The sequence below is a fragment of the Ranitomeya imitator genome, chromosome 4 (assembly GCF_032444005.1).
Source record: "Ranitomeya imitator isolate aRanImi1 chromosome 4, aRanImi1.pri, whole genome shotgun sequence".
In the NCBI taxonomy this organism is placed as follows: Eukaryota; Metazoa; Chordata; class Amphibia; order Anura; family Dendrobatidae; genus Ranitomeya; species Ranitomeya imitator.
In genome coordinates, this window is record NC_091285.1 from 449,836,221 (window position 1) to 449,859,092 (window position 22,872).

At 42.6% G+C, this 22,872-nt stretch overlaps 1 protein-coding gene across 3 annotated transcripts in view; it reads right to left on the minus strand.

The window, feature by feature from the left end:
- Positions 1-2,045: 2,045 nt before the first annotated feature.
- Positions 2,046-22,872, minus strand: part of SNX22 (sorting nexin 22) — a 44,060-nt gene continuing 23,233 nt past the window's right edge. The window contains exons 5-7 of one of the 3 annotated variants that reach the window (XM_069765741.1): positions 10,257-10,286; positions 4,526-4,593; positions 2,046-2,847 (exon numbers count right to left, since the gene is read on the minus strand). In XM_069765741.1, the coding sequence (XP_069621842.1) occupies positions 2,735-2,847; positions 4,526-4,593; positions 10,257-10,286 (211 nt within the window). In that variant the 3' untranslated portion in view covers positions 2,046-2,734. Of the gene's footprint in view, positions 2,848-4,525; positions 4,594-10,256; positions 10,290-22,872 lie in introns of all 3 variants that reach the window. The other 2 variants (XM_069765742.1, XM_069765740.1) reach the window with 2 other exon arrangements.

Consider the following 22,872-nt stretch of genomic DNA (forward strand, 5'->3'; position numbering starts at 1 on the left):
CTTTCAGCGGTTCACATACGAGGAGAACACAACATAGAGGCAGATTACCTCAGCCGTCATTCTCTGCGTCAGGGAGAGAGGGTCCTAAATCGGCTAGTTTTCAAACAGATAGTGGGTCTCTGGGGGTTACCTGTTATAGATCTGTTTGCTACGAGGGAAAACAGACAAACCAAGAAGTTTGCATCCCTTCGGGTAGCGGACAAACCTTCTGTAGTAGACTCCCTTCAGATTCATTGGGATTTCCCTCTAGCCTACGCATTTCCCCCACTATGTCTGATCCCTCTAGTTCTCAGGAAGATCAGGAAGGAGGGGGCGAGAGTAATCCTAATTGCCCCCTTCTGGCCCAGAAGGGCATGGTTCTCCTTACTCAGGGCAATGTCAGTGACCGACCCCTGGGTGTTGCCGGTGAGTCCGGAACTCCTTTCTCAGGGTCCATTTCGTTATCCGAATGTGGAATCTCTGCATTTGACGGCATGGAATTTGAGAGGGAATTATTAAAAAGGAGGGGTTTTTCTGACGCTTTAATATCTACCCTTTTAAGTAGCCGGAAAGAAGTCACTACTAAAATTTACTGTAAAATCTGGAAAAAATTCCTTGCCTTTTATCAACAGCCCTTTACGGATAAAATTCCAATTCCGGCTATTCTGGAATTCTTGCAGAAAGGCCGAGAATTGGGTTTGGCGGTAAATACCCTTAGAGTTCAGGTATCTGCCCTGGGGGCATTATACAATAGCAATGTGGCAGGAAATAGATGGGTATCTAGATTCATGAGAGCTATGGAACGTAGTAACCCTGTACATATTGTTAGATTACCGCCATGGGATCTAAATTTGGTTTTGGATGCTTTAACAGAACCCCCCTTTGAGCCATTAGATTCTGTCTCCATTAAAAATTTAACTTTAAAGACGGCTCTGCTAGTGGCCTTGACTTCTGCTAGAAGAGTGAGTGATATGCAAGCGTTGTCGGTAGACCCTCCTTATCTAATGGTCTTTCAGGATAGGTTAGTTTTAAAACCGGATCCAGCATATCTGCCAAAGGTAGCTTCTAAATTCCATAGAAGTCAAGAAATATATTTACCATCATTTTGTGATAATCCAGTTTCAGCAGAGGAGCAGAAATGTCATATGCTAGACGTTAGAAGAGCAGTATTACAATACCTGCACAAAACAGAACCTTGGAGGCAGAGTAGGGCTCTGTTTGTTTCCTTTCAGAATCCAAGGAAGGGGGCGAGTGTAACAAAGGGCTCTATTGCCAGATGGATCAGAGATGCGATATGCCTTGCCTATACTGCCAAAGGTCAAATTCCACCAGAAGGCATCAAGGCCCACTCCACCCGAGCCATGGCCTCATCCTGGGCGGAGAGAACGGACGTCTCCATAGACGTGATATGTAAGGCGGCAACATGGTCATCTCCTTCCACCTTTTATAATCATTACCGTCTTGATCTATCATGTAAGGCCAATTTAGACTTTGGCCGTTCAGTACTTAGTGCTGTAGTCCCTCCCAGGTGATTGGTCTTTTAAAGTCTCTCGTATGGGTGCTGTCGTGGCGATAGGAAAACCGGTTTTTACGTACCGGTAATAGGATTTTACAGAGTCCACGACAGCACCCGCACATTCCCCCCCGTAGTTAATCACTGGTTTCCTGCACTCTATTGGAAGGGGTGCTTTTAATTGTCACTCTCTAGAAGGTGATGGTATTTAGTAATGTTTAAGTATTTATGATTGTGTACTAACTCAATGGCGGTGTCCCTTATACTCTGAAACACAAACTGGAGTGGTGAGGGGGGGACCGCCCCTTTAAATCCTGTAGGTTCCTGTCCAGATGGTGGGCGGATCCCCTCTCTCGTATGGGTGCTGTCGTGGACTCTGTAAAATCCTATTACCGGTACGTAAAAACCGGTTTCTATTAGTTGGAAATGGTTTTCTCTAGCATTATTGTACGTCACCTTTAAGCTTTCAGAAATATTTTACCCCAAACTTACAAGTACTTCTGTAGTTCATAGACTGTGTCAAGGGAAAATAAAGTGTAAACACATTGTAATTGGTCCACAAAAAATCTATTAAAATCCACATTACCATTTAAAGGTATATACGTGTTGTCAGTTTCACATTTTGGCCATAAACAAAAATCTGAACGTAAAATTCCTGCTTTACTATAGTGTTAGGATTTCTGCTACACAATCTGTGTAATCCATAGTACAGTACAGCGGTCATGGTGCAGTAGGATCTCAGACGTCCATACGCTGCACTTTATAGGTTCTCCACGTGATGGTGTCTTCTGGCGAAGCCGTGTCCGCTGTAAATTACTTTGCTTTCTGAAAAATGTCAAGTTACACTGCATCGTGTCATTACAATATGGTGCTTCACTTATACAGAATTAATTTGTCGTCTCCCCAGAGTCTGAAGATGTCACCATAATTGACATTGGCTTTCTGAAAATAGGAAGAATATCCTGAAACTAAATTCAGTCCACCAAGGTCACATACACTCAAGACTTTCTACTGTTTGTACAACATGGTGCTGAATATGGTTTCCATCTAATAATTAATCTGCTTCCCCAATGTTACAGGACATGATACCAGAGGGGGTAACATCCAGCTTTGCAGGTTCTTGTCTGAACATGATGTGCTTCCATCACTGAATCCATATTTCTCAATATGAGCATTATCCACTTATGTTACAGACAGAAAAAGTAGGCTTTACAGGTCCACGTGGAATGATGGTCTTATCGCTCATGGAACTCGGTGGCTTGTGGATAACACTTGCTTGGCTGCAGGAGGCTTCTTGTGAGTCTGCTGGTAAAGTCCTTGAATTACTCCCTGTAACACGACGTCCTCGAGCATATCTAACACATAAAAACAAATACATTCAAGTATGCCTTCTACACTCGAGCAGTTTTCAGATGTTTAAAAATAGACCCGCATGCTTTACAGGCTGCCAGGAAATTAGTTTAATACAGTAGTTTATAGAATATTGATAAGCGCATTTTTTAGTAAAAAATAAGGCTGAATTAAGACAAATGAGTAAAGAAATACAGTGGCTATAGAAAAAAGTTACATACCCCTGGTCAAATGCCACATTGCCATGTTAAAAAAAAAATGCCAACGATCCTCATTTTAGAACCTTTATCATCAACTAATATAAAATCGATTGAGAAACAAAGCAATTTGAGTGGAAAAATAAAAATGTTGCCTAAATATGCAAACCCTTAAGGGTATGTGCACACGCTGTGGATTACTCTGCAGATTTTTCTGGACTGATTTTGGTAAATCCGCGGGTAAACCGCATTGCAGATTTACCGTGGTTTTTGTGCGGTTTTACACCTGCGGATTCCTATTACGGAGCAGGTGTAAGCCGCTGCGGAATCCACACAAAGAAGTGACATGCTGCGGAATAAACAACGCTACGTTTCCTCATGTTTTTTCCGCAGCATGTACACTGCAGATTTTGTTTTCCATAGGTTTACTTGGTACTGTACACTCATGGAAAACTGCTGCAGATCCACTGCAGATCCGCCGCAAAATCTGCAGCGTGTGCACATAGCCTAATGGATACTTGAACAAAGTACTAGTTTGACAGCATTCAGTCTTTCTGGGTTGGAACCTATCAGCATGGCACATCTAGCATTGGCAATCTTTGCCCCCTCTTCCTTATAGCAGCACTCCAAAGTGGTCAGATCACCCGTGTACAGCGCCCTCTGCAGGACACGCAAAGATTTTCAGTTGGATTCAGGTCTGGGCTCTGGCTGAGCCATTCCAAAATGCTGATCTTCTGGCAAAACCATACTTGTATTGATTTGGAGGTATGCTTGGGGCCATTGTGGTGCTGAAAGGCGCAATTCATCTTTATTGCAATAATAGGGATAGACTGAATTATGCTACGCTGCTGGTCAGGAAGATTTCCGATGGAGAAGAGGTTATTGAATAAAGATTTGTTCAACTCTGAAATGCGTAGATAAAAAAAAAAAAAAAAGCTTTTCGTTCAATACCATAATCGCCACTGGAAGTGTTGACCAGCAGCGCAGCAGAAGTATCAGCCTAGCCCTTTCTACCATTGTATTTACTACTGGTTTCATTCCAGCATATGGAGCAGCCGGCAACTAGACTGGCATAGTAGTAGTAGTGCCTGGCACAGCCCGGCCAGGGGAGCAATGCCATACTATCTACTATGGTTGTTGCCCTGTTGTGCTACTTTTTACTTTAGTATGGCTCTATCCACATAGGAATCTCACTTTTTTTTTTGTTGTAGGTACAAGCCAGAAGATGGTTCTGATAGTGGTATGCTTTACAGGGTGGGCCAAATATTCTCAGTTTTAATAGTAAAAAAGTTAGCCCAGAAATTAGAGGTATTTTTGTGCATTTTCTTTGTTTAATATACTTTAAAGGGACACTAAAACAGGCAGTAAAATGAAGATCCCCTTTTTTGTTCGATGAAAATGTGCATTTGCTTTATACAGGGAATGAAAGGGTGTATATATACCGAATGATTTAACACAACAGCTTTATTAATGGTCCATTTCTTACCTGTATCTGGAGGAAAAATGTACAGATCCTTGTAAAATCCCACTACTGCCTTGTGTGCTAATTGGGTACTGCAAAGGAAGTGGGGGTAAATGTCAATATTGTGAAATTATGACTGGCTACTGACATTGGAGCTGTGGTATAGTTACTCCCCCCATTTCTAGTTTTCTCGTATCCTCTTTGAAGGGAATCTGACACAAGGTTTTTGCCATCTAATCTGAAAGCAGCATAATTATGAGGTAGAGACCCTGATTCTAGTGGTGTCATCCCTGGGCCGCTTACTGTAGTTTGGATAACATCACAGTTTTACCAGCAGAAGATTATCCCTAGAAGACTAGTAAACCTGCAGCCAGGTAGTCCTCCATATCCATGAGCTCTGTAGAATAGCTCTCCCACCACTAACTGGCAGCTGGTTTCGGTGTACACCACATACAGGCAATCGGTGCTGTGCGTTTCTGCTGCAGCACAAAGAAAAGGGATTTTAGGAAACTTGCAGCTAGCAGCTCATTGGGCGACAGGGTCTGTGCCCCTACAGCTTGCTGCTCTCAGATGGCATAGTACACACCTGCTGACAGATTTCCTTTTAAGTACAATAAACCTTCAATGTCATAATGAAAAGCAGTGTGTAAACTACCTGCCCCCGATTCTTAGGAATATTCAGTCTCACTATAGTGACCGCTGTATGAGACTTATGCTGAGGCCAGACAGCGTTTCCAGATTGCCTATTAAAAACAATTTTTTGATTTTTGCAGGGGAACAGCCGTTTCACCCACAAAAATCACATGATTCATAAGAGTTAGCTTTTTCTTTATCACCCAGAGCAATGGGTTCAATGTACTACCCTCACCCTGTATCCCCAGTCCAAGCGGCTTGTTTGTTTCCCCATTGGCTACATACCATCATAAAGAGTAAAGTGTCATAGGAGCAATGTATCTGGTGTATTTTTATTTAGCTTTACAGATTTAAAAACTGAAGTAGGCTCCTGTGCGCCACCAAATGCGAGGTGCCTTCATACCTTCAAAGGTTAACCGCTTTTGTTCTATTTGTTTTATGTTCTATTATGTTCTAATGGCAGAAAAGGCTCAAAGATGCATAAAACGCTCATCTGTGTGCTGCTTTTTTTTTTACCGGACTGAACAAGGAAATAAACTCTCCCATTCCATAACGTTAACTATAGGCGTCTCACTTTGGAGACAAGACTCTTGCTAAAATATGTTGGTTGAAATGACATGTGTGACCACTAGATGGCACACTGGATTAAGCAGATCACTGAACCACTAGACAAGTGATAATTCATACACATATTTACATGTAATCCCATAAAGCTGGAATTTATTACATAATGAATATATAATAATACCTCAATTAGGGAATTTAAAAAAGCAGATCTGATTTTACTATATGTGTCAATATGGGACATGTATCTGCAATACTAAATATGAGAGAGAAACTAATGCACATTAACCCCTTCACGACCTTGCCCTTTTCCGTTTTTTTTGCGTTCTCATTTTGCGCACCCCTCCTTCCCAGAGCTATAAAACTTTTTTATTTTTCCGTCAATATGGCCATTTGAGGGCTTGTTTTTTGCGGGACAAGTTGCACTTTTGAACGACACCATTGGTTTTAGCATGTCGTGTACTAGAAAACGGGAAAAAAATTCCAAGAGTGGTGAAATTGCAAAAAAAGTGCAATCCCACACTGGTTTTTTGTTTGGCTTTTTTTCTAGGTTCACTAAATGCTAAAAGTGACCTGCCATTATGATTCTCCAGGTCATTACGAGTTCATAGACACCAAACATGTCTAGGTTACAGTTTAAGTGGTAAAAAAAAAATTCCAAACTTTGCTAAAAAAAAAAAAAAATATTGCACAGTTTTCCAATACCTGTAGTGTCTCCATTTTTCGTGATCTTGGATTGGGTGAGAGCTTATTTTTTGCGTGCCGAGCTGACGTTTTTAATTACCATTTTGGTGCAGATACGTTCTTTCGATCGCCCGTTATTGCATTTTAATGCAATGTCGCGGCGACCAAAAAAAACATAATTCTGGCGTTTCGAGTTTTCTCACTACGCTGTTTAGCGATCAGGTTAATCCTTTTTTTTTTATTGATAGATCGGGCGATTCTGAACGCGGCAATACCAAATGTGTAGGTTTGATTTTTTTTTTTTTTTTTTTTTTTTTTTTTTTTTTTAAACAAAGCCATATGATACCAGTTTACGCCCTGCGGGCTGCCTCCCGGTATCCATGACTCTACTCTTGATTAGCCAGCCTGGCTCAACGCCATTGTTGTGACGTGACGCATATGTAAGTTTGACATGTCGGCTAATCAAAAGTAGAGCCACGAATGCCGGGAGGTGGTTTTCAGGGCACTAGTTCAAGGCAGTTCAAGACTTGACAATGGTGCAAACAGAGCCCTATCTATATACATAATTGTCTAAGGGTCACTTCCTTCTGTCTGTCCTTCTGTCACGGTTATTCATTCGCTGATTGGTCTCGGCAGCTGCCTGTCATGGCTGCCGCTACCAATCAGCGACGGCCACAGTCCGATTAGTCCCTCCCCTACTCCCCTGCACTCACTGCCCGGCGCCCGCTCCATAATCCCCTCCACTCACCTCTCACACAGGGTTAATGGCAGCGGTAACGGCCCGCGGTGTAACGCACTCAGTTACCGCTGCTATTAACCCTGTGTGTCCAAGTATTTACTATTGATGCTGCCTATGCAGCATCAATAGTAAAAATATGTCATGTTAAAAATAAAAACCTGCTATACTCGCCCTCCGCCGCCTTTCCCACTCCTCGCCACGCTCCCGGGACCGCTCCATTGCAAGCGGCAGCTTCCGGTCCCGTCCCAGGGCTGGTGTGCGACAAGGACCTGCCATGACGTCACTGTCATGTGACCGCGACGTCATCACAGGTCCTGCTCATACCAAGACTGGGACCGGAAGCTGCCGCTTGCAATGGAGCGATCCCGGGAATGTGGCGAGGAGTGGGAAAGGCGGCGGATGGTGAGTATAGCAGGACTGCAACAGGCCTTCAGAAGGTGAGTATATGTTTAAGTCTCTATACTACGTGGCTCTGTGCTGGACAATATAATACGTGGCTGGGCAATATACTACCTGACTGGGCAATATATTACGTGGCTCTGCTATATATTACGTGACTGGGCAATATACTACGTGACTGGCCAATACACCGTACTAAGTGGCTCTGCTATATACTATGTGGCTGGGCAATATACTACGTGGCTGGGCAATATACTACGTGGCTGGGCAATATACTACGTGGCTCTGCTATATACTATGTAGCTGGGCAATATACTACGTGGCTCTGCTATATACTATGTAGCTGGGCAATATACTACGTGGCTCTGCTATATACTATGTAGCTGGGCAATATACTATGTGGCTGGGCAATATACTACGTGGCTCTGCTATATACTATGTGACTGCAATATACTATGTGGCTCTGCTATATACTACGTGACTGGGCAATATACTATGTGTCTGGGCAACATACTACGTGACTGGGCAATATACTACGTGACTGGGCAATATACTACGTGACTGGGCAATATACCATGTAGCTGGGCAATATACTACGTGGCTGGGCAATATACTACGTGGCTGGGCAATATACTACGTGGCTGGGCAATATACTACATGGCTCTGCTATATACTATGTAGCTGGGCAATATACTACGTGGCTCTGCTATATACTACGTGGCTCTGCTATATACTACGTGGCTCTGCTATATACTATGTAGCTGGGCAATATACTACGTGGCTGGGCAATATACTACGTGGCTCTGCTATATACTATGTAGCTGGGCAATATACTACGTGGCTCTGCTATATACCATGTAGCTGGGCAATATACTACATGGCTCTGCTATATACTATGTAGCTGGGCAATATACTATGTGGCTGGGCAATATACTATGTGGCTGGGCAATATACTATGTGGCTGGGCAATATACTACGTGGCTGGGCAATATACTACGTGGCTGGGCAATATACTATGTAGCTGGGCAATATACTACGTGGCTGGGCAATATACTACGTGGCTCTGCTATATACCATGTAGCTGGGCAATATACTACGTGGCTGGGCAATATACTACGTGGCTGGGCAATATACTACATGGCTCTGCTATATACTATGTAGCTGGGCAATATACTACGTGGCTCTGCTATATACTATGTGGCTGGGCAATATACTACGTGGCTCTGCTATATACTATGTAGCTGGGCAATATACTATGTGGCTGGGCAATATACTACGTGGCTCTGCTATATACTATGTAGCTGGGCAATATACTATGTGGCTGGGCAATATACTACGTGGCTGGGCAATATACTACGTGGCTGGGCAATATACTACGTGGCTGGGCAATACACTATGTGGCTGGGCAATATACTACGTGGCTCTGCTATATACTATGTGACTCTGCAATATACTACGTGGCTGGGCAATATACTACGTGGCTGGGCAATATACTACATGGCTCTGCTATATACTATGTAGCCGGGCAATATACTACGTGGCTGGGCAATATACTACATGGCTCTGCTATATACTATGTGACTCTGCAATATACTATGTGACTGGGCAATATACTACGTGGCTCTGCTATATACTACGTGACTGGGCAATATACTATGTGTCTGGGCAACATACTACGTGACTGGGAAACATACTACGTAACTAGGCAATATACTACGTGGCTCTTCTATATACACTGTGGCTGGGCAATATACTACGTGGCTCTGCTATATACTACGTGACTGGGCAATATACTATGTGTCTGGGCAACATACTACGTGACTGGGCAATATACTACGTGGCTGGGCAATATACTACATGGCTCTGCTATATACTATGTAGCCGGGCAATATACTACGTGGCTGGGCAATATACTACATGGCTCTGCTATATACTATGTAGCTGGGCAATATACTACGTGGCTGGGCAATATACTATGTGGCTGGGCAATATACTACGTGGCTGGGCAATATACTACATGGCTCTGCTATATACTATGTAGCTGGGCAATATACTACGTGGCTGGGCAATATACTATGTAGCTGGGCAATATACTATGTGGCTGGGCAATATACTATGTGGCTGGGCAATATACTACGTGGCTCTGCTATATACTACGTGACTGGGCAATATACTACGTGGCTGGGCAATATACTACGTGGCTGGGCAATATACTACGTGGACATGCAGATTCTAGAATACCTGATGCGTTAGAATCGGGCCACCATCTAGTTAACTCCATAATGATCAGTGCGCAGGCGCCGGGCCCCTCTGACCTTTCCCAGCGCCTGCGCACTGCAGTACTTTCTCTAACCTCAACAGGGCAGACAAAGTACGCCTGTGCAGGAACGCGACGCCAGGGAGCTATGAAGAAGCAGGAGGGCGGCATTGCAAGAAGATGGGAGGCACCAGACCCGACCTGCGACACCCATCGGATTGGACTGCCCCAGGTGGGTGTAATTTAACTTATATTTCTTCATTTGTAGGTCGGACTGGGGGCTTATCTACAGCATTATAGAATGCCATAGATAAGCCCTGAAAGGCAGTGTCCGAAGCCTATGGCAGCAAAATCTGCTGACATGTTCCCTTTAAAGGAGTTTTATAATAATAAATGCAAAGTTACTGATATCAGAACGAAAACAACTACTTGAAAAATTGGTAAACCATTAAGTTGAATGATACAGAAGACGACCGTACCTGTTTTCTCCTGGAGTGTTCGTCAAGAGTCTGCTGGAAAGAAAAGTTGTAGATAACCATTTAGTAAACTGCATTCTCTTTCAGAGTTCAGAATATACACAATTTTGATTTGCAGCAAAAATAAGTAAAATTAAGATATTATTTAATTTCTCTTTCTAAGCTAATTATGCATCTTGCAGCAGAAGTGACAATATCTAAACCAAGTAACAACAATAGCGATTTGTACCTGCTAGTGACAATTACAAAGCCTTATAAACCACACTTTTCCGCTTTCTAAGATATGCACAGGCCAGCATGTACCTTTGTAATGTTTCCAGTTGATGATAAAAATCTCCCAATCATTGCCTTCCATTCCGGAATATGCAGAAGATTTGTTGTAGAAATTTCTACAACTAATCTAGTGCATGCGAATTCCCTTGGGCTCTTTTCACATCATGTTTTGCCTTTATGTTTGACCTATACTGTGTCTGAAAGTTCTTCTAACATATGCACCAACCCTAAAGACCCAACGTATGGATGCCCCCACTATTGGCAGCTGCTCTTAGTTGTTATTTGCACCAGAAGATGTCATGGCTTTACCAAACGAAGGCAGGACACGGCATTACTTTGGGTTTGTAGGATCTACCTGCTGGTTTAGCATTGTGTCCCCTTTAGTATTTCACCTGCATTATAACCTATGGTAATTTAGAATGGTTGGAATATACCATTTTCAGGTGTGGGTGCAGGGATTGCAGTTAAACCTGGTTCTCGGGGGCCCAATAGGTCATTTTCCCCATAAGAAAAGGCCAATACTAATAAATACCCATGTTAGTTGGGGGTCCTGCTGCAGTTTTGGATCTTTAAGTGTACAACAGAAATAGGCTATAAATGGACCAGAAGGTATGATTAACCACTGTTTATTAAATGAACGTAGCTTTTCCATTTCCCTCCCACTTACTCTTTCACCATGCTTACAAATGTCCTTAAAGTTTTTGCTCCACTAATCCTCACTCACCTTTGTTATCCCCAAACCCTAGCACCATCTAACCAAATCATCATCTCTCCTTTCCTCTTACCTCCCCACCTGACCTCATCTGCAGACCTGCTCCTCACCCTCAGATCTATCGTACTAAAACATAGAACAAGCCGCCCACTATACCTCTCCCACCTGCTTGCCCTCTCCTCCTCACTGCTGGCAAGATATCTTCCAATCCTGGACCCCACAGCTGATACTTCCCATTAATTTCCCCTCCTATCGCTCCCTACCTAATATAAATTACCTCAATCTCTCCTACATAAAACCTTGCCCGTGTGGAGATCAGACTGAACTAAAACAATCCATCTTGTCTTCTTCCTGAGAAATCTCGCTTACAACAAGATACATTTCTGCTGACTTGACATTTCCTTTTATGGAAGTAATCATGTGTGCATTCCTTCTTTCAATAGCAGCCTTTATTCACCTTCCAGATGATGTAACTTTCTACTGATAAAGACTGGTATAGATTGTTTATGTAAGAGATAGTGAAATATGAGCGCTTGTGCGCATGTCTGTAAAAGTATAATTCTTTTCTATATAAAGGGAGGGCAAAGCCCAGAGAGAGAGATGTGCTCCTGGGCTTCCCCTGTATATGATCACACAATACCTTGTTTGCGTGTCATTTACTCTGGATCCCTACCTCTAGTAAGCCAGGGACTGAGAAGGACTTAACATTTCTTTGGCGCACCGAACAGGGACCCGAGGCGAGAGTGTCTACTCGAGATTCACCTGCAGATACGGACAATGGAGATCTGGGATAATGGACGGCAAATGAACTGAAAAACCTGGCCAGGTAAGAGACATTATTAGTTCTCTTTTATCTGCCTTGTATTATCCGAAAGATCTCTATGAGCCGTGTCACGCTGGGTTAGTCTAGTAGTGAGTAGATACCTATAAAACTCGGGTTACTATATTGTATAGATTTATGAGTCCTGTCCCTGGCAGTGTGTGAACAGTGTGAAGGTTGTGGTATGTTGTGAAAGAAGAGCAAAAGTGCGTAGAAAAATAAGCCGAAATAGTTGGGGTATAAGCCTTATACACGGAAGTCAGCCTAACTGGGTCATGTGGTTGCGTCCTTTCGGGGAGACCTCCGCCCATGCTTGACTCTCATTTAAGTGCTTAACCTCCTTCATTTCTGGATAAGGTTTGATAGAATGAGCCCAGGACGCGGGTCCATGAGCCTGGGACAAGTATGCTAACTGACACAGAAAGTTTTGTGATCTGTATGGTGTTGCTGGGTCTGTTTGCGTGCATAATAGCACTTAAGTACATTCTGCACATTAGAAAGAATGGAGCAGATCAGCCCTTCAATATTTTAGCTCCCTAGGAGAGAAGGCAACGAGACATCACCTAGGATAAGTGATTGTCCAAACGTCACCTGGGGTAGAAATAGCTAATATTGAAAAAAAAAGAAAAATGGGAAATAAACAGACAAAAACCGTCTTAGGACAAGTGGAAGCAGCAGATATCATACAGGAAAGATGTGGGAAGACAGTCAGAAGTCAGATTAGAAGGGTAAGAGAAAAATTGGGAATTTCAGAAGCACTTATGTTTAGCACTGAATGGGAAAGACTGAGTAAAGAACGAGGTGGAATTATCAAAGACAATGGGTGGGAAGAAATCATACACTGTATGATAGAGGTCTCAAAAACAGCTAAAGAGGAGAATTGGAAGTATGATCCAGACACTTCCAAATGGATTATGGGGAAGGGAAAAAGTTGTGACATAATCCCACCACCTTACCTAGATCCAAAAGCCCAATCATTTGTACCATCTGGAGGAGCAGAAGGAGGAAAACAATTTCCAGCCTTGTATCCCAATCTTGGTGGGGTAGGAGGATGGGTATGTTCACACTGTGGACAACAAAATCCAGATTGGAGAAATGATTGCCTAGTCTGTGGTACACCTAGACATGGCGCTGTACTTGCCCCTGTTAGGGTAGTACCAAGACCCTTTAGGGAACCTGGTGCTGACGGGGTAATGGGAACTAGATATCACCAGACCCGACAGTATTTTCCTTGGTCCCCTGCTGAAGGTATGTCCCTCCTGCATAATGCGCCTGATCCCACTCAATATCCCATCCGATTTGCACAATACATACAACAAATCATGCAGACTCATGCTGGGGTCTGGGCGGACGGGGAAGAATTATGTAGAATGAAAATGTCCCCCGGACTTTTTCAGGAATTATTGACACACCTACAGCCCAATAGACCAGTGGCAGAAGGGGGTGCCTTACAGACAGAAGCATCAGGTACCCAGTTCACAGAGGCATTAATAATTTTCATGAGAGAAAAACAGAGGGAAAGGGGATCTACGGGTGTGATTATGCAGAAATTTGGGCAAAGTATTGAAGAATATAGTCAAGAATTAGAAAATAGCTTTAGGGATGAAGGATTGGATTTGACTGATGCTTCAGTAAGGAGACTTTTTACAAAACAATTAATAGAGGGGCTAGATCCGAAAATCAGAGAAAAATTCAAATCCTCTACTCCAGATTGGAGAACAATTGAACAACCAAATATTGTGAAACAACGATGTTTAGGAATAGTCATGGATATGAGAGAGAATCGTAAGCCTGTTAGAATAGCACAAGCTAATACAGGAGGAAGAGTGAGACACAACTTTCCTTGCCACTACTGTAAAAAGCCAGGTCATTTCCAAAGAGAGTGCAGGAAGAAGTTGGCAGATATAAAGTCAGGCAAATTTGTTCCCAGAAATAACCCTCCCCAAACGGACAACCAGCAGAAATCTACCATCATAGATGGTCCCATACCAGATTCAGATTGACTCGATGTGTTACAAACTTCCCTACCAGCTAGAAGACCTATGATACAGGTGAATGTGGGGGGGAGAGAGATTCCATTTTTGATAGATACAGGTGCAACTTCCTCAATTTTGAATCAAGATTTTCTTCCGAATCCGGAAGATATTTCAGAACAAACAACTTTTGCTGAGGGTTATGATGGGGTAATTCGAACACTGCCATATACTGTGCCCCTAGAGGTCTCATTAGGACCTAAATGTTTTGCATCCAGATTTTTGTATGCCAGAGGTGCCCCAACATGTTTGTTAGGAACTGATGTCCTAAAGAAATTAGAAGCTAACATCAATTTTAGGGAAGATGGCACAGTTATACTGACTATCCCTGATGATGCAGAAACATTAGAACAATATGTTAGAATTCAGGCTTTTGAGGATTATGCTGAAGAAAAAGAGTACACCACAGATCTAGACCTCTCAATGGTCCCAGAAACACTGTGGGCACAGGGTGACACCGATGTGGGACTATTGCATATCTCTCCTGTAAAACTATCTGTGCAACCAGGAACTGTTCTCCCACAGCTCAGACAATACCCTGTGAGTGCCCAGCAGGAACTAGCGATTACAAAACAGATAGAGGGATATAAAGAGAAAGGAGTTTTGGTAGAGATACAATCACCTGCTAACACTCCTCTGTATCCAGTCAAGAAGAGAACTCTTGATAAGAGTTCTATGCCCAAATATCGTATGGTACATGATTTAAGAGAAATAAACAAAGTTCTAGATCCAATCACCCCAGTTGTACCCAATCCTCATACGTTACTATCACAGATACCAGCCAGTTCTCAAGTATTTACTGTAATAGATCTTTCAAATGCATTTTTCTCGGTTCCTTTACACCAAGATAGTTGGCATTTGTTTGCATTTACATTCAAGGGCAAACAGTTGGCGTGGACACGCCTTCCACAGGGAATGATACACTCCCCTACTCTTTATTCAAATGCCCTACAAACAGTCCTTCAGAGGTTTGAACCCGAACCACAGGTAGTAATTTTGCAGTATGTGGATGACCTACTACTTTGCTGCCCAGATCTAGAAACTGCAGAAAGGTCCACTGTGAGTTTACTATGTTTTTTAGAAAAAGAAGGGTGTAAAGTGAATAGACAAAAGCTACAAGTTTGTCAGACCAAAGTGGTCTTTCTAGGTCATTGCATTTCTCAAGGTAAAAAGCATCTTACACCACAAAGAACTGAAGCAATAAGACAGATGAATGAGCCTAGAAATCATAAACAGCTACGAGCATTTTTAGGAATAGTGTCTCATTGTAGACAATGGATTATACATGCCAGTCAACTAATGCAACCACTGTATGACTGTGTAAAAAGTGAACCTTATTTGTTGACAAAAGAAGGTCAGATTTCGTTCCAACAATTAAAAGATGCCCTTGTTTCAGCTCCAGCGTTAGGGCTACCAGACTACACCAAACCGTTTCAGCTTATGGCTGCAGAAGTTGATTCCCATGCTACAGGAGTTCTTACCCAGAAGCATGCAGGGAAACAAAGACCAATTGCATATCTTTCAGCAAGGTTAGATCCCGTAGCTAGAGCAGCGCCAACCTGTGTACGTGTAGTTGTTGCTGTCTCACTATTGTTGGACAAAGCATCAGAAATTGTTCTAGAGTATCCACTCACAGTTCAAACTACACATGATGTTTATGGGATATTAAACCAGGTCCAACCAAAACACATTTCCATGGCCAGACATTTGCGGCTTCAGTGTTCTTTGCTGCTCCCCTCTACTATCACATTTGCTAGGCTTCAGACTCTCAATTTAGCTACACTGCTACCTCTCGAGTCTGAAGGGGGGAATAAGGACACTGATACACACACAAATTTTTTCCCTACAGACACACATGATTGTACAGAGCTCATTTTACAAGAAACGGTAGGCTTACCCAATGTATCCGAAACACCACTTCAAAATCCAGATTTAGAGCTGTTTATAGATGGTAGTAGGTTTGCAGATGACACAGGTAATTTCCATACAGGGTATGCAGTTGTGTCAGAATCTGAAACTCTCAAAGCAGAACCACTTCCACCGAAACAGTCTGCACAAGAAGCAGAACTAACAGCATTGATTGAAGCTCTTAAAATAGCTGAGAACCAGACAGCTAATATATACACTGATTCTAGGTATGCACATGGTATTGTGTTTGATTTTGGAGTAATCTGGAGAGCTAGAGGTTACATGACAGCGTCAGGACAACCTGTAAAACATGCTTCTCTGATCAAACAGATCTTAGAGGCTGCACAAGAAACAAAAGAAGTAGCAGTAATCAAGGTAGCTGCACATGTGAGACTCGACACTAGGGAATCTAGGGGAAATGATAGGGCTGATAAAGCAGCCAAAGCAGCAGCTGTCAAACCCTTACAACAGGTTCATACTGTAAACCCCACAGAAAATACTGAAGATAGACTGAGACAAGCACAGGAAGATGCAGGAGAAGAGGAGAGGGACAGGTGGAAAAAGGAAGGGGCAGAAGAACAAGCGGGAATTTGGAAGAAAGATGGACTAATATGTCTACCTAGAGCCTGGTATCCGATTGTAGTTGGTGGACTGCACCACCCTACTCATGTGTCTGCAAATGCAATGACACTACTGGCAAAGCAAGTCTGGTTGGCTCCAGGTTTTGGCAACTATGCAAGAGACTATTGTGCTGCATGCGCTATATGCCTGACACATAATCCCGGACAGACAGCAAAGACCCCTATGAAGCACCACGTCCGACCTCTCTACCCGTTTCAGCGATTACAAATAGACTTTATCCAGCTGCCAAAAAGTAATGGGTATGAGTATGTGTTGGTATGTGTGGACATGTTCTCGGGGTGGCCAGAGGCCTATCCAGTTCGGAAGGCTTCAGCTAAAAACACTGCTGTAAAGCTAGTTGCCGAACTGATACCCCGTTACGGTCTCCCTGAAGTGATCGAGTCAGATAGGGGTACTCATTTTACTGGAGAAATATTTCAAAATGTACTGAAAATGTTGGGTGTTGAAAGTCAGTTACACACTCCGTATCATCCTCAAAGTTCTGGTAAGGTGGAACGCATGAATGGAACTTTAAAATTAAAAATACAGAAAGCCATGGCTGAAACAGGAAAGCCTTGGACAGAATGCCTTTCACTGGCCCTTTACTCAATACGCAATACCCCAAGGGGTAAGACTAAACTGTCTCCATATGAAATTTTGTTTGGCAGGACTGCCAATTTAGGATGTTATTTTCCACAGCAACTTGTGTTAAATATTGAGTCATTGACTTCTTATGTGCAAAATCTTCAGAAACAATTAACTAAGGTGCATGCACAAGTTTTTGCTTCCCTTCCAGATCCTGACAACACAGAAGGAAGTCACAAGTTGGAACCAGGTGATCAAGTCTATGTAAAAAGACACACCAGAAAGGCTCTAGAACCAAGGTTTGACGGACCCTTCCAAGTCCTGTTGACAACACCTACATCAGTCAAGCTTGAAGGAAAGGCATCATGGATACATGCAAGCCATTGCAAGAAAAGCAGTATAAACTCATGATATTGATGTTAATAATGATAACCTCAACGGAGGCGTGGGATAGACTGAATTCTCTAGCCCCTTTGAACAATAGATTCGTACAACATCATAGAAAATTAGTGCATGACTTGTTAAACAATACACAAACCCTGACAGATTGTTGGATCTGTACCCATTCGCCGGTATCAGCCACAAGTATACCTTTTCTAGCAGTTCCCGTATTAGCAGAAGAAATATTCGCTTGGCCTAATTGTTCAGACAACCTGGCCAACAACCAAATTGGTAATGCTAGGCTATGGAATACTACAATCGCCATACCAATTGTGGGATGGGTAGAATTTCCTTGGTGGCAGGGTAATCTCTCAGGGAGTAACACACATCTACAATATTTAGCATTTAGGGGAGGAAAATGGGTACCTAGAAATAAGACTGGATTAACTAATTTAGGACAGGTCCCCACAGAAAATCTACAGCTTAGTTTCAGTACAACCGTCCCCCCCTCTGATGCTTTCAAACCTGTAGTATTGGAAAGATACATACATAATAGAAAATGGAAACATTCTAAATTGTTCCCCCAAGGTGATGCAAACAGTTGTACAAGTAAGCTGGGGAACCTGGTTTGTAATAAATCCGATGAGTATATCAAAGGAATGCCTGTATGTGGGAATCCCGCAGTCGGGTACTGTAGCCCCTTGGGACAAAAACCCTCTTGGTGTATGCTTCAGAATGTATCTAGTTTTGTGGACTTGGCTCACAGATTGGTATTGCAGCACTCAGCTCTATGGGATCTGCCTGAAGGTACATTTTGGATATGCGGAGAAGGAGCATATAAATGGCTTCCCGTAGGTATAAAGGGTACTTGTACATTAGGACGCCTAACCCCGGCTACATTCATAATTTCAAATAAACAAGTGAATATGCAAGCCGTGCCCAAGCACACACTGTATAAAAGAGCTGCAGATAACTCACCACGTCCCTCGGGGAGGCCACATATAGTACAAATGGGAATTCCTAACAAAATTGCTAGTACCATTTTTATTTATCCTATGTTAACACAGATGTGGGATAAATTAGTTAGAGCCACGGATTATCTAGATGATCAGATCTGGGATATATTGGACATATTAAATACTAGTATAGCTGTACAGAATCAGCTTATAATAGTCACTAACCAACATACCCTGGTATTGGATTACCTAACTGCCTCACAAGGGGGTATGTGTCAAATCATCAGACCCACCTGCTGTCATTATATAGACCCGAATAGTACTATGAGTATGACATTTAAATTAAAGGACGTACAACGACTCAGAGATCAGTATGACAAAGACAATGACCAGAATAAGGATAGCTGGTGGTCAGATACCTTTTCTTTTCTTAACCCAGCCAACTGGTTCAGAGGAATCGGTGGGTGGGTTGCTGGGATTATGCAGAGCATAATACATATAGTTATGATTATTGTAGTCATATACGTACTATTCCAGATTGTGCTCAAGAGTATCTCAGTATGCACAGATAAACTTTGTGTAATAGATGCAAGAGTATAAAGTTTTTTTTCCTTCTTCTCTTATGTTATCCTTTGCTAATACTGATTATTGCGCTTATTTTGCTATCCCTTTGTAATATCTGTACTTATTGCAAAACAAAGAAAAGGTTGCGAGAGTTAAACGGAAGAATTAATACTAGATTTGATTCTCTTATTGAATACAAGCATGTACATGTGTAATACCAAATAAAGGCTTTGTCTTTGGCCCTGTGGTAATAAAATAAATAAAAGAAAATGTCAAAGGGGGGAATTGTGGAGATCAGACTGAACTAAAACAATCCATCTTGTCTTCTTCCTGAGAAATCTCGCTTACAACAAGATACATTTCTGCTGACTTGACATTTCCTTTTATGGAAGTAATCATGTGTGCATTCCTTCTTTCAATAGCAGCCTTTATTCACCTTCCAGATGATGTAACTTTCTACTGATAAAGACTGGTATAGATTGTTTATGTAAGAGATAGTGAAATATGAGCGCTTGTGCGCATGTCTGTAAAAGTATAATTCTTTTCTATATAAAGGGAGGGCAAAGCCCAGAGAGAGAGATGTGCTCCTGGGCTTCCCCTGTATATGATCACACAATACCTTGTTTGCGTGTCATTTACTCTGGATCCCTACCTCTAGTAAGCCAGGGACTGAGAAGGACTTAACACCCGTAATGCCCACCCCCTGCTCCTTCACTCTGGGGCACTCTTGAACGCTGGCTATGTCTGCAATAAGCCCCTATTCTTCTCCATCTATACCCTTGTCCTGGGACAACTCAAAGTCCCATGGCTTCCAGTACCACCTTTATGCTGATGACACTCAGATCTACCTTTCTGGCCGAGACATCACCTCTCTGCTATCCAAAATCCCGGAGTGTCTATCAGCCATATCCTACTTCTTGTCTCACTTAAGCTTAATGTGGACAAATCTGAACTTATTTTATTCCTCTCACATATCTTCCCTACCCGATTTATTTATCACAATGAATGACATGCCGCTTTCCTCTATACCGGAAATCCGCTGCCTCGGATTAACCCTTGACTCTGTACTGTCCTTCAAAGCACATATCCAAGCTCCTGCCACCTCCAGCTCAAAAATATTTCTAGAATCCATCCTTTCCTCAATCTACTAAAATGCTTGTGCATGCTCTCACCATCTCCCACCTTGACTACTGCAACATACCTCTGTGGTCTACCTGCTAACATTCTCGCACCTCTCCAGTCCGTCCTTAACTCTGCCGCCCGACTAGTTCAACTCTCTCGTCCTCCACTTCCCCCTTCGCACATCTTCATTGATTCCCAATTCCCCAGTGTATCGAGTTCAAACTACTAACACTGACCTACAAAGCCATCTATAACTTTTCTCCTTGGTACATCTCCAAACTAATCTCCCTTTATCTTCCCTTACGTAATCTCCGGTCTTCTCAAGACCTCCTTCTCTCCTCCACACCCAATCGCCTCCAAGATATCTCCTATCCTCTGGAATTCTGTGCCCCAACATGTCCAATTACCCACCACATTCAGATCTTTCACACAGAACCTGAAAACCATCTCTTCAAGGAAGCTTACAACCTGCAATGACCACGCTGCCACCTCAAACTCCACCGAAGCTGCTGCAACCTCCGACCTACTGTCTCCTTCCTCATAGAATGTAAGCCTACAAGGGCAGGGTCCTCTCCCCTCTGTACCCGGCTATCATTGTTAGTCTGTTTACTGTAAGTGATATCTGTAATTTGTAGGTAACCCCTCCTCATGTACAGCACCATAGGATCAATGGTGCTATATAAATAAATAATATTGTGGTCTAGGAGCTTTATTTGGAAGGTTAGGAACTTCTGCCTAAATGTACCTTCACACATAACATAGTTACATAGTTACATAGTTATTAAGGTTGAAGGAAGACTATATGTCCATCTAGTTCAACCCATAGCCTAACCTAACATGCCCTAACATGTTGATCCAGAGGAAGGCAAAAAAACCCCATGTGCAAAGAGTAAGCTCCACATTGGGGAAAAAAATTCCTTCCCGACTCCACATACGGCAATCAGACTAGTTCCCTGGATCAACGCCCTATCAAGGAATCTAGTGTATATACCCTGTAACATTATACTTTTCCAGAAAGGTATCCAGTCCCCTCTTAAATTTAAGTAACGAATCACTCATTACAACATCACATGGCAGAGAGTTCCATAGTCTCACTGCTCTTACAGTAAAGAATCCATGTCTGTTATTATGCTTAAACCTTTTTTCCTCCAACCGCAGAGGATGCCCCCTTGTCCCTGTTTCAGGTCTATGATTAAAAAGATCATCAGAAAGGTCTTTGTACTGTCCCCTCATATATTTATACATTAAAATGAGATCACCCCTTAGTCTTCGTTTTTCCAAACTAAATAGCCCCAAGTGTAATAACCTATCTTGGTATTGCAGACCCCCCAGTCCTCTAATAACCTTGGTCGCTCTTCTCTGCACCCGCTCCAGTTCAGCTATGTCTTTCTTATACACCGGAGACCAGAACTGTGCACAGTATTCTAAGTGTGGTCGAACTAGTGACTTGTATAGAGGTAAAATTATATTCTCCTCATGAGCATCTATGCCTCTTTTAATGCATCCCATTATTTTATTTGCCTTTGTAGCAGCTGCCTGACACTGGCCACTGAATTTAAGTTTGTCATCCACCCATACACCCAGGTCTTTTTCATTGACGGTTTTGCCCAGAGTTTTAGAATTAAGCACATAATTATACATCTTATTACTTCTACCCAAGTGCATGACCTTACATTTATCCCCATTAAAGCTCATTTGCCATTTATCAGCCCAAGCTTCTAGTTTACATAAATCATCCTGTAGTATAAAATTGTCCTCCTCTGTATTGATTACCCTGCAGAGTTTAGTGTCATCTGCAAATATTGAAATTCTACTCTGAATGCCCCCTACAAGGTCATTAATAAATATGTTAAAAAGAAGAGGGCCCAATACTGACCCCTGTGGTACCCCACTGCTAACCGCTACCCAGTCCGAGTGTGCTCCATTAATAACCACCCTTTGTTTCCTATCCCTGAGCCAGCTCTCAACCCACTTGCACATATTTTCCCCTATCCCCATTATTCTCATTTTATGTATCAACCTTTTGTGTGGCACCGTATCAAAAGCTTTTGAAAAGTCCATATACACTACATCCACTGGGTTCCCTTGGTCCAATCCGGAACTTACCTCTTCATAGAAACTGATCAAATTAGTCTGACATGAACGGTCCCTGGTAAACCCGTGCTGATACTGGGTCATGAGGTTATTCCTCTTCAGATACTCCAGTATAGCGTCCCTTAGAATGCCCTCCAGGATTTTACCCACAGTAGAGGTTAAGCTTACTGGCCTATAGTTTCCGAGTTCAGTTTTTGTTCCCTTTTTGAATATTGGCACCACATTTGCTATACGCCAGTCCTGTGGCACAAACCCTGTTATTATGGAGTCTTTAAAGATTAAAAATAATGGTCTATCAATGACTGTACTTAATTCCTGCAGTACTCGAGGGTGTATCCCATCCGGGCCCGGAGATTTGTCAATTTTAGTGATTTTTAGACGCCGCCGCACTTCCTGCTGGGTTAAGCAGGTGACATTTAATTTTATCGTTAACGATATCGTTGCTTTTTGTGACGTAGCAACGATATCGTTAACGAAATCGTTATGCGTGACAGCGACCAATGATCAGGCCCCTGCTGGGAGATCGTTGGTCGCTGGGAATGATCAGGAC